The sequence below is a fragment of the Saccoglossus kowalevskii genome, chromosome 4 (genome assembly GCF_978046115.1).
Source record: "Saccoglossus kowalevskii chromosome 4, keSacKowa6.1, whole genome shotgun sequence".
Classification (NCBI taxonomy): Eukaryota; Metazoa; Hemichordata; class Enteropneusta; family Harrimaniidae; genus Saccoglossus; species Saccoglossus kowalevskii.
In genome coordinates, this window is record NC_140644.1 from 7,048,514 (window position 1) to 7,062,307 (window position 13,794).

Here is a 13,794-nt window from a genome sequence, read left to right on the forward strand (position 1 = left end):
TCAACCTCCTATGATGAAGCATCTCATCATGATACATGTTTTGACAAACAAAATAATCGCAAGGAAAGAAATACATATGCAGCATTTTAACAACCAGTTTAACACAACTCATAAAGGAAAACAGAAAGACAATTAAAACAAGAAGCAAAACAAATATTAGAAAGGGCAAAAACAAGAGGAACATAGTCCAAATAATATCAAACCACACACCATACAATTCACTGTGACGAACAGGTAGTTTATTGTATGAACTGAGAGAAGTCGATAACATTGTGCTTTCATTGGGTACACAAATAAAAAAATAACATTAAAAGATAATCCTGATAGCAGTCCAAAGCAAATAAAATAAAGATTCTCCATTTCCACTTCTGGCACTTGATTTCTGAAAGATAAGAAAAAAAGAGAAAATAATTAGAATTTAGGTTTAAATTACAAGTATTATTAGGGAGAATGACAAATGGATAGGCAAGGTCAATGTTCTCTACAACTGTATACCTAATTAAATGAATAAGTTTTTGAGGGGACACAATTCTGTGGTTAACATGTATTCATACCATAACATTAACAGTTGTGTTACACAACTGACATGTGCACACTATTTTTTTTTTCAACTGTGATAAAATTCCTTATCTGCACCATACTAGTATTTCAAAATTCCCTTTAATGTAATGTTGTGCGAAATGAAGACACTGCAACGCCGGCAATGTGGCGACCTAGATCTGACAAACCCGCCAAATATTATAATGAGGTCACTTCATGCTTGACCCCGGAAAACCCCGCAAAGACCGCAGAAAAAGAGGCATTTTACACCAGCCGTAAAACGAGATTTGATTATTGGACATTCACAAAAACACGTACAGAGTCAAAATAACATTTATATTTTATGTTGCCACCTTCTAACGGTATCAACATATATGCGAAACACTCAGACGAAACTTTCATTACGCAGATGCAGAGCGTCGTGAATAATGTCATTCATACTGAAAAGTTTACAATATCGCAAAATTTTGATCATAATTGCCAATTAAAACTACCCACAATAAAACTATGGTGCTTACCTTTTTGAAAAATGTTTTAAATCCTTAACCTTTCGCTGATGAGTGTAGCAATTGTATAAGTAAAGAACGCACTTCAACGACGAACAATTTACCGCAACTGCAATATGGCGACCTCAACCGTCACAAAGTTCAAAGTATAAATATGTAAATGATATGTTAATGAGGCTTTGGCGATCTGACTGTGTACAGTGGTACGCGTCTCAGCAACGTGGAACGTCTTATGACGTAGCTTCGCCCCCGAGGATTGGCTCTGACCTCCAAGAAAAAAATGCGAAAAAACGAACAATCATGATAGTAACCCGCACCTTACAACACTGCGTTGGCACAAAAATAGTACAACGTTTATGTGTCTGTGGGTGTTACTGAATATTGCCGAGGAAACAAAAAACTAATCTCGCTGTTCTTCATTACAAATAAAGCCTGGAACGAGCCTGACGGTAGTATCGTACCATGGAACTATAAACCCCATTTTTTTATAGTTCCATGATCGTACTAACGTCGTGGCAGTCGTGGTGAAAAGTAGAAAAGTGAACCGGCTTACTTTCAAGAAATCGTTCGAGTTTAGCTCGAAAGTGTTGCACGCATGTGATTTAATTGCGAATTTATTGCACCATATGTTGATCTGATGGTGCGTACACTTGTAGTCATGTTGTCGGTGTGGAAGTACCGGCCGTACATCGCTCTGTTCATCGGTATCCAGGCAGTTGTTTTATTTTTATACCTACGATTCTACAGACTGGCTGATCTGACGGCAACATCGCAGATCTCTAAACGTTGGCTTCGTGTTAACGTTCGCGGTAAAGAGGTGCTGTGTATACCGACGGAAAACGAATCCATTGACTCGGAAACCTTCACTATGCTGTGCGGGGAGAATGAAAACTCTGTGATAAATAGTCATATGATGGGCAGTCAATTTGAAAATCTACAGTTATCGGATCCTTCCGACCTGGGGGCTGTTTTGGAAGGTTTTCCAAATGAATACCTTTCAATTAACAACAAGAGTGTCGATGAGGTGAGTATCTTGTTTGTGTAAAGCAGTACCTTCCATGGTACATATAGTGACAAAAAATCTCATTGCATACCCAAGAAGGGCAAAAGAGGATAGGTGGTACAGGTTACAGGAAATAAAAGACATTTTACGTTTTAACAGAAAATAAAATGAAAGTTCCATTTACAGTAAAAAATAGTTTTTTACACTTTACAGATAAAGCAAATTCCATTTTACATTTTTATAATATATTTGATACTTTGTGTTTAAGAATCAAAATTGGAAATTGCATAAGAATTACAACATTTAATGTGGAAAATGCTTTATACATTTACAAAAAGTAAGGTCTCTGTACAAATTACAGACGAATAAAATAATTGATTACATTTTACATCTTGCCCATGTCTATGAATTTACAGTTTTTATTTATTTAAACTACATTATTACGAAAATAAAAACATGCCAAACCCTAAGCCAAGTATTGTTTAATTATATATATTTTGGAATGGTCAAAATTATTCGTTTGTTTTAGTAATACCTCGTCATCGAAAAATGTGCTAAATTGGAGGTGTGCTTCAATAGAGAAAATGCAGTACATTGATGCTATTGGAGATGTACTTCTAATAGAGCAAATATGGTACACTGGTGCTATTCAGTTGGAGAAGTGCTTCCAACATGTTACCAATATACACATGATAAAACATTTGAAGATGAAAAACACTTTGTTATGAATTGCCAAGCATATAGGGCACATAGAGTGCATTTATTTAACAAAGCAGAAATTCATATTGATAATTTTAGAACCAGTAGTGAGAGTGATAAATTTATTTCCATTATGAGCAACAAACATATGTCACTTCCCATAGCTCAGTTCATTTAGACCAGTCGTAATACCAGACAGTGACTGTGTCTTGAATGAGTTGGGAGCTTTGTGTTTTCGTTGTTGTTTTTTCTTTATTTTTTTGGTTGTGTATGACCATTTTCATCTTCTCCAGAAATGTTATTATTATTATTGCAAATACAGTACACTGACTATTGAAGATACCGCAAAAGCAATTTCCAATATTTTTATTATAGTAGGATGTTATTAATAAATAATCATGTTTTGAATAGTACAGTATTCATGTAACGTATCATTGTTTGCACATTTGTGTATTCATGAATTAGAGACACGTATTATTTCAATTGTGTTGCCGTATTATCATTACGGCATTGCCGATTAATTGGGGGGGGGATTTATTGACTTTTCCATTACGTTTGTATCGCAAATCTACATCACATCGTTTTCACATGATAACAATGCATACTTATATAGTACCGAATTTGCTCTCATTTCCATTTAATAAAAGATGAAATACACCTTTTGATAAACTGTAAATTATTCAACAAAGAACAAAACATGCTATTCAACACAATTAACTCAATAAACAGTAAATTCACAAATTTTGATACTAAAGAACAATTTCAATTTATAATCAAATTTAAACACTATATTATAGTTGCATTATCATACTACCTGACATCTTTTAACAGGATTTAAACAAAATAATTAGTTATTACCTTATCAGTTATCTCATTATATTATTATTGAAACCGTATTGTATTTTCATTAACGTTATTTTGAATGTAACCAAATTAGAAAGATAAATTTTCTAAACGATTGGAATAAAACATATTTTATCTTTATATAACCTAACTTCTATGGTCACTAATGTCAAAACTATAAAATTTAGATTTTTCAACTCGTTCATAAGTATGAGATGGAGTAGAGTGTTTTTCAAAATTATGCCAGCAGGTTGTAGCTGATAATCCAGCCTAACTATTACCATACAGTGGAGATTCATTCTACAATGTATCTAGTAGCCCCCTAGCATGGTCGACTTACAATACTACCCACCCACCTCATGCCTGTGAATCAGCCAACCGTATTTCATCTATTAGATGTACATTTCTAATAGGGACGCATGTACTGTATTTGTCCATGTGAGGACTGTAAACATGTTAATTTTATTTATGTTAACTAATTTAATTCATCAACTATATCAGTACTTGTGATAAATCTATGGTATAGACTTGTTCTGCTAACTGGGAGACTTCCACACAAACTCGTAAAATTCTGCTCATTTCTAATTGTAGTTATTAATGAATTAATTAATGAATTATTAATGGCGTCGTACTGTCAACACGTGTGTGAGTGAGCTCTTCAAAATCAAATCGATACGGCGGTTGCAGGTTCATTACCTTTTTGAAATCAACGTAGATCAACCACTAAATATATAAAGAAAGCTTGGATTACGTTAATCATGACTAGAAGATCCGCACGGAACACCAGAACCAAAAGTTTTGCCTACGACTCCGACGAGTTGGATCAATTATGTGCCGACATAGAAATGGCCGATTCAAAACAAAGGAAATCAAAGAAAACACCGAAAGGAAAGAAAATGAAGTTCTATGCAGTGGTAATTGGACGGAAGACGGGGATCGTGACTACTTGGAAAGAATGTCATCGACTGACGAATGGTTATCCAGGCAACTGTTTTAAGGGCTACGATACATTAGAAGACGCAGAACAGTATATTCAAATGTACGGAACTGACACCGATGGCATAATTAATGGGAACAACAGCCCGGAAATCACGTCAAACGTAAGTTACGTAGAATCCGATAAAGACAATTCTATTACTATGATCAAGTCGCTATTGAATTCAAATAATAATAATGACTGTGGTTATGAAGACAACAAAAATCACACCAAAGACAACTACCAACAATCGACTACATGCGATAGATCAACAACAAGCCGCCATCTTGAAAAAACGGAAACAGTAAACAGGGCAACAAGTACTCCCATTTCTCATCGAAGAAATCTAGAAATGTCACAGTTTGAAATCATGATCGACAGTATTGAGGATAAACACATCACTTTATCAAATAGATTTGCCGAGTTGGAGCTTAATCTAAAGCAAAAATCAGCCGATTTTGAGAAATTCCAGAACGTTACAAAGGTTAAGGAAAACAAACTTGAGGCAGAGATAAGCACACTCAAGGTCAAAAACACAGCCATGGCGACAGAGATTAACGAACTTAAACAACAATTGCTTAATATTAGAGAAAAGTGGCGTGACGATTTGGTGAAAGCTCAAACTGGAATGGAAATAGAAGCAAAAAGTCGACAAGTTGCACTTTCTAAGGAATGGAAGCAGGAAATGGATAAGGTAAAATCAGATATTAAGAATATTCAACCATCAGATGTTAAGAATATTCAACCAGAGCCAATTGAAACTCAAAATCGGTATGCCTGCTTACAGGGTGCTAATGACGAAAACACTTCCTCTACTGACCTACAAGCTGAAATAAAACACTATGTCCCTACTACCTCAGAAGTAATTGTTATCAAGGACAAACAAAATGATGTGGCCAAGTTGAAACAACATACCCATCATAATTTAGAGGGTGTTGACATATTAATTATTGGAGATTCCATGACAAAACACATCAACCCTAATCAGATGTATAAATATAAAAAGGTGAAGAAAATTCGCACATCAACCATCTCTGAGGCATCCAGCTATATATCCAATGTCACAAACCAGGAGCAGATTAAAATGGTGATATTACATGTTGGAACTAATGATGTATCCGAGAAAACAAGTGCAGAGTCAGTTGGTCAACAAATGAACTGTTTAATTGACTGTGCCACTGGAAAGTTTAGTGGGCTGACAGCAGTGTCATGTATTCTACCACAGTTCAACGATAAAGCTAACATAAACACAGTGATAGATGATATAAACAGTACAACCAGACTTAAATGCAATAACACTATGAACTGTTTATTTGTGGAACATAGGAAGCTAAGCAGTGCTAAGGATATGTATTCCAGTGATGGAATCCATATTAACATTAAAGGCACCAGTCTACTAGTAGCTGACATCAAACGCACAGCTGCTCATGTCCAGAGAAATACTCACCCTCAATACCAGAAAACGAGAAATTCTGGTAGTCATGATCAACAACAGTATCACAAATATGACAAACACAAGTCTTATCAACCAAGATCAGATTGGAATAATAATTCCAGAAACCAAAACCATGATCAGTATCAGTATACCCAGGCTTACATACAACATCATGATGAACAATACAATCGTCCCATTCAGTACCATAGCAGACACAACAATCGTGAAAACTACTATGACCATAATAGCCATTACGACAGTGCATATTACTATGATCATTCCAAGAAACATCATTCACATCGACGATATGATAATGATCATCAAGATTCTCACTACAGTCCTGCAGCTACTGACCAATTTTACTATCACAGTGGAGGTTATGAAGATGACCATGTAAACAAGAGCTATCAACATACAGACAACAAATACATTCAACGATCAGAGAGGCAGACAAACAATAGAATTATAAACCATGACTACTACAACTACTAATATTTAACTTCAATATTCCAGCAGATCATCATCACAACATTAAGTAATTATCAATGTCATTATATTTTACTTTAAATTTTTTTATTACTTTTCATTTAAAAAACAAAAATTTGTGGCCTGCAACCCCGTATCGTGGAGAATAGAATAATGATGAAAACAACAACTGTCAACAGTATTAGGCAGACTAATCTTAATGTAGGTAGTTGGAACATTCACGGCCTTGGTGCTAAGTGTGTAGAATCTGATTTTACTTCTATTTTAAAGAAATTTGATATTTTGTGCTTACAAGAGACGTGGTTAGGTAGTCTAGGTAGTAATAGTAGTTCATTAGATGTATTAGATAGTTATAGTTATTTTAAAACAGACAGAAAATGCAAATCAGCTAGAAGTAGGAGGAACTCTGGGGGAGTGGCAATTTTGTTTAAATCAGGGTTGAGGGGAGGGCTGAGGGAAATAAAGTCTGAAATTAACGACTTCCTTTGGTGTAAATTGGACAAGGAATTTTTCTCATTAGAAAATGATATTTATTTGGGTTGTATATACATTCCACCCGAAAATTCGGTTTATCACTTAGATGTTGACTACTTTGGCATTTTAGAAAAAGAAATAACAGTTTTCTCCAATCAGGGCCAGGTAATTATAACAGGTGATTTCAATAGTCGCACTGGAAATCTAATTGATTACATTGCTTTTGGAGATAACATTCATGTACCCACTCCAAATAATTACACTTTAGAAAATTTTGAAAAAAGGCACACCCAAGATAAAACTAACAATAAGTTTGGCAAACAATTAGTCGATCTTTGTACTATAAATAATCTTTTAATAGCCAATGGTAGGAAGATAGGTGATTTAAATGGAAACTTTACCTGTCATAATCCGGTCGGTTCAAGTACAGTTGATTACTGCATTAGCACAAAGGATTTACACAGACATATTGATTATCTTAAAATTCATGATATTAATTACTTGTCAGATCATTGTCCTATTGGTTTCTCACTAACTGTAAATTACAATCACACCAAGAACACAAAGCTTGTGAATAAATTGAAACCGCACTGTAAAAAATTCATTTGGGACGTTGAGGCAAAGCAAAAGTACAAAATCATGTTACAAAATTCAAATTTTGAAACAATGTTCAAAAACTACCTTGCCAATGATTTCAAAGACAGTGATGTCAATGAACCAACAGATCAATTCAACAAAATATTAATTAATGCAGCAGATAATTGCCTTAAAAAAGTAACCAATAAAAGAACAATAAATAATAAAAACTATAAACAACCAAAACAACAACAATGGTTTGATAAGTCGTGTTCTACACTAAAAAGGGAATTAATTAGTACCTCTAAGTTGCTAACAAAACAACCAACCAACCCGTATATCAAACACCAATATTATACTCTTAAAAAGCATTATACAAAACTTATAAAATATAAAAAAAGAGAATATAAAAACATGTTGGTGTCCAAACTTGAACATATGGACAGTGCCAACCAAAATGAGTACTGGTCTGTGCTGAAAAGCCTACGTAATCAAAAGACCAAAAATCAAGACACAACAATATCCGGAAAAAATTGGATTGATCATTTTTCAAAACTCTATAATAAAACAAACATTAAAAATCATGAGTTACAAAATAATCTTATAGAAAAAGAAATGCGACAAATTCCCAACCAATATCTAAACTCAAATATCACATACAAAGAAATTCTTAGCGCTGTTAGCAAACTAAAAAACAATAAATCAGCTGCTGATGACAGCATTGCCAATGAAATGTTGAAAACCAAAAATAAGTTAATGATAAGATGTTTACAGAAACTTTTCAACTGTATTGTAGATAGTGGAAAATTTCCTGCAACCTGGAAATCTACGATTCTTGTTCCACTACACAAATCAGGCGACAAATTAAATCTTGGTAATTATAGAGCTATTGCATTAACAAGTTGTCTCTCAAAACTATTTACTGGCATAATGAATCAAAGATTGACCACATACTTGGAAGAAAATAATTTATTTACCGACATGCAGTTTGGCTTTAGGAAAGACAGGAGAACGACAGACGCAATTTTCCTGTTAAAAACAGCAGTTGAAAAAACAATTTATAATAAAAATAAAAGCAGCAGTTCTGGAAGACGGTTATACACATGTTTTGTTGACTTTAGAAAGGCTTTCGACAGCATCTGGAGGGATGCACTCTTTCTGAAGTTACAAAACAGTGGTATCACGGGGAACTTTTATGAAATAATAAAATCTATGTATAAGGATATTAAATATAAAATTAAATTGTCAGAGGGTATAACTGATGGATTTCAGTCTACCTGTGGAGTTAAGCAAGGCTGCAATTTATCACCAACTTTATTTAACATTTTTCTGAACGATCTGCCAGAATTATTTGGGGATCAAATTGATAAACCAGTTCTAATGGGCGAGAAACCTATAAATTGCATCCAATATGCAGATGACCTTGCACTTATTTCAGAAACGGAAGACGGCCTACAAAGCTGTCTGAACAAATTAAATGACTATTGTATAAATTGGAATTTAGAAGTAAACGTAAAGAAAACTAAAGTCATGGTATTTAATTGCAGCAACAGACTGATTAAAAACATGAATTTTAAAATCAACAACCAAGACATAACAGCTGTTAGCGAGTTTTGCTATTTAGGGGCAATATTTACTCCAAATGGGAAATTTAAAACAAACTTATCTATGTTAAAAAATAAATCATTGAAGGCTCTTTTCAGCATCAGACAAACAGTCTTAAACCACAAAATAATTTCACCAGCACTTAGTTTGAAAATTTTCGACCAATTAATTTCACCTATACTCATGTATGGTGCAGAAATCTGGGCCAATGAAATCACAACTGACAGTAACAGTTTAGAGCAAGTTTGCAGTCATTTTTACAGGTTTATCCTAGGAGTGAGTAAAATGACGCCAATTAGTGGTTTGAAAGCAGAACTTGGTAGGTTACCAGTAAAATTAAAAATTAATTTGGCTCAAATTAAATACTGCCATAGACTATATAGTCTGCCAGATAATCACATTTTAAAATTAGCCCTGGATGAAATGATAAAAATTAATTCAAACTGGGTAAGGACTATTAATGCTACACTGGGACATGATCTAATTAAAATAAAAAATGATCACAATATGGAAAATTGGAATCAAATACTAAAAAAAGTAAAACTCAGACTATCTGAGTTTTATATTCAAAGATGGAGAGAAAAACTAAATTTCAGTGAAACCAATGAAAATAGGGGAACAAAACTGAGAACATACAAACTATTCAAAGTAAGCTATAATATGGAAAATTATTTGCAAAACATTTCAAATTTCAGTCTCAGGAAAATGCTTTCAAAATTCCGTCTGAGTGACCACAACTTAGAAATAGAATTAGGTAGAAGAACAAAGCCCAAAATAGAATTAGAAAATAGACACTGTAATAAATGTAACACTAAAGCATTAGGAGATGAAAAACATTTCCTGCTATTTTGTACTGGCTATATAGAACAAAGAAAAAAACTGTTTGATGAGTGTTCAATAAATATTTACACAATGGATGTGAATTCCATATTTAAAAAGATTATGGAGAATAATATAGCTTTAGCAAAATACTTAAAGAGCACAATTTTTAAAACCACAGAAAGTAATTAATTTATTTTATTTTACTAACATTTTATTTTTTTATCTCTTATGTATTGTATGTATTTATGTTCCTTACCATACAAAAACCCTCTGAAGGTTTTTTAGTAGTGTAATAAAGTTATTATTATTAAACTGGCGCCTAATCTCACTGTTAAATACAGAATATAAAATTGCATCAGATGTTTTGTCAGGTAGAATGAGGAAAGTGTTGCCTAGTATTATTCATAGTGATTGAAAGGGTTTTCTAAAAGGATGGAATATTGGTGAAAATACGTGTTTAGTTTATGATGTATTCATTGTATTGCGTGGGTCTATTGTAAAAGAGATTCCGGGCATGCTTGTTCTGCTTGATTTTACAAAAGCGTTGGATACTCTTTCTTGGAATTTTATTGACAAAACGCTAGATTTTCTAAACTTTAGGGAACCATTTAGAAAGTGGGTTGAAATCTTTTATTCCAGTGCCTCAAGTTGCGTAATTAACAATGGTAATTTTTCTGATTTTTTTCAATTACATAGGGGGGTGCGACAGGGTGACCCTCTATCTCCATGTATTTTTATTCTTTGTGTTCCTTTGACCATAAAATACGTCACTGCTCAGACATTAGTGGGGTGACCTTATGGACACAAGAAATTTTTTTAGGTCAATACGCAGATGACACATTTACCTTTCTTGATGGTTCAGAATCGTCTCTAAAAAGTTTATTTTTGATACTTGAACAATTTGCGTACATTTCAGGTCTCCAGATAAATCACGATAAATCAAGAGTAATTTGGATAGGATCAAAACGCCACTGTGGAGAAACTATGCTTCCGCACCTAAATTTAAATTGGTCTGACAAGCCTTTTACATTATTAGGTGTACATTTTGACGTGGATTTAATTCTGTGTGAGAAAATTACTTTTGATGATAAAACCTTGCAAGTTAAGTCACTCCTGTCAAACTGGGCTTGGAGACCTTTGACATTGTGTGGCAAGAAGGTGACAGTAGTGAAGACATTAGCATTGTCGAAAATGGTACACATATTATCTGTGTTGTCTCCTATGCCAGAAAAACAGTCAAAATCTATTATGGACGCTTTTTATGAATTTATTTGGAATAAAAAACAAGACAAAATTAAAAGACTTTGTTTCTGTTGTGAATACCACAATGGCGGTTTGAGCCTAACTCATTTACCATCTTTTATCGAATCGCTTCATGTCTCCTGGGTAGATAAGCTATTATCTAGCCAATATGACGAAAGTGGCTGGAAACGGCTATTTCAAGCTTATACTTATATGGATTGCTCATGTTTTAAAGTTTTCAATCAGAAACAAGCCGCCAACTTTGCTGAAAAAAGGTTAAAGTCAAACTTATTTTGGTACCATGCTTTTCTGAGTTGGTCTAAAACAATTACATGTACAATCCCTTACTCAAAGCAATGCATTTGGTTTAACCCAGATATCTTAATTAATAAGCGAACTATTTTCTATAGAGGTTGGTACCAGAGTGGTATTGTATTTCTATCGGATGTACTGGATGATAGTGGCAATTTCCTCACCTTTAAAAACTTTCTCGGACAAATATAACATATCATCAAATCAATTTTTATTAAAGTATTTTGGTCTTATTGATGCTATTCCTGGAAATTGGTTAGTTTCCTTGAATAGCAGAGATAATGCAAATGAATCTACCCTTATCCATATTAAAAGAGCTTACTCAGAAATCGTAGAGAGAGTATATAAGTTAAACCTAAAAACTCAAACCTGTGTTGAAAAGTGGTTATTTGGCACAAATCTAAATTTTGAATATTATTTCAAACTACCTTTCATTACTACTGATGATGTATCACTCAGAAATTTTCAATACAGACTGATTAATAGAATTACCACTACTAACAAGTTTTTAAAAATACGTAATATACTTGATACTGATAAATGTACTGTAGGTACAATAAAGTAAAGCCATCTTTTGTAAATTTATGTAATTATTTAGCATACCAAAAGAAAATAGATATGTACAAAATAAGGATATACAATGTAAAATCAAAGTCTTTCAGATTATATTGGAGTTTATTAGATCAGCTATTGTGAACATATGTATCCCCCCCCCCCCCATTATTTTATTTGTGTGTGAAATAACAATAAATAAATATAAAAAAAAAAGTGTAGTATTATGTTTGGTTGTCCTTTGCAGGGAAGTGAAACCAAATATTCATTCGTTGTGTAGACTGCGCTGCAGAATACAAACCAGCTATGTGCTTGTACATGTGCAATGCAAACACCACCATAGCTACATGGAGTTGCATTTTCTACAGCCTTCCAAAACAATAAACAATAAATCTGCTCACTGTGTATTGCAATCGGTATATCCTGCTGCAATTCACAAGTAAATAAAGTGACCTGCATTGATGATTCATGAAACTCATTGTCACATGTCGTGTCCTTTATACATGTAATGTGGTTTATTCTGTCGTACAAAAAAAAGCCGAAACGTACAATTATGGCTATGAAATACTTTTTGCTAAAATGGCAATTTTGAGCAATTTACCATTGGTTCCTGAAACAAAAACGTTTCATTATACTACCGGGTAGTACACATTTAACCCAAAATTGTGTTTAGTTACGCACATTTAAAGTACTTGTATGATGATAACTCCGCCCAATCTCTTGCTGCTTCACTACTTGCAATGAGAGACTGGGAAAAATAGGGCATAGTGCTGTTTCCGTGGTTCCATGGTGTGAAGTTAAACAAATAACCCGTATATAATGTCAATAGAGTCAATCAATATCTGGTTGTGCATTGTTTACTTTGCACTCACATTTTTAGACCCCGTTCCGGCGCAGTCCGAAAACGGGACTTATGTTTTGACCTCCGTGTGTCCGTGCGTGTGTGCATCCGAACCTGTATCTTAGACATGCCTGGACCAATCACAATCAAACTTCACACATACATCATACATGACATTATACATATGCACATCAATTTGCTTCACGATCTGATTTAAGATGGCCGAATTGCAGCCATTTTTGTTTTGAAAAATCATCAAAATTAAGCATTTATTCGATATTTACAGATGGGTTTTGTTCAAACTTGGTATATAGTTTGGACATTATAGGACCTTGATGCACATCATTTTGTTTTTTCAGATAAGATTCAAAATGGCTGACTGGCATCCATTTTGTTTTAATGAATGGGCTTCTAGGGCCATCTCTGACTTGCTTTGACTGATTATGTTCAAATTTTAAATATTCATTATAGATCATGTCATTGATATACAGATATATTGGTTTGATGATTCTATTAAAAATGGCTGAATGGTGGCCATTTTTGTGCTGAAAAATCATCAAATATCAAGCATTTCTGGCATTTATAGATAGATTTTGTTCAAACTTTAGGTACATCTGTTAGACATTACGGATTCCTGATGCACGTCATTTTATTTTTCAGATTTGATTCAAAATGGCTGACTGGCGGCCATTTTGTTTTAATGAATGGGCTTCTAGGGTCATCTCTGACTTGCTTTGACTGATTATGTTCAAATTTTAAATATTCATTATACATCATGTTATAGATATATACATGTATTCAAAATGGCTGATTTTGTTTTAATTAAGGCTGTTCCAGAACAATATCTCTCAATGTGGACAAGTACTCATTTGACGATCAGAT

General features: G+C 33.7%; 1 protein-coding gene and 1 long non-coding RNA gene across 2 annotated transcripts in view; one reads left to right on the forward strand and one right to left on the reverse strand.

Moving 5' to 3' along the window:
- Nucleotides 1-217: 217 nt before the first annotated feature.
- LOC144342833 (uncharacterized) lies at nucleotides 218-1,317 on the reverse strand. The gene is made up of 2 exons (XR_013418831.1): nucleotides 1,059-1,317; nucleotides 218-382 (listed from the first exon to the last, which is right to left on the reverse strand). It is a non-coding gene; the product is annotated as an uncharacterized LOC144342833 (long non-coding RNA).
- LOC102810005 (alpha-N-acetylgalactosaminide alpha-2,6-sialyltransferase 3-like) overlaps nucleotides 1,129-13,794 on the forward strand; it is a 32,985-nt gene continuing 20,319 nt past the window's right edge. The window contains exon 1 of the mRNA XM_085497688.1: nucleotides 1,129-2,070. Coding sequence (XP_085353814.1) covers nucleotides 1,684-2,070 — 387 coding nt within the window. The 5' untranslated portion in view covers nucleotides 1,129-1,683. The remainder of the gene's footprint in view (nucleotides 2,071-13,794) is intronic.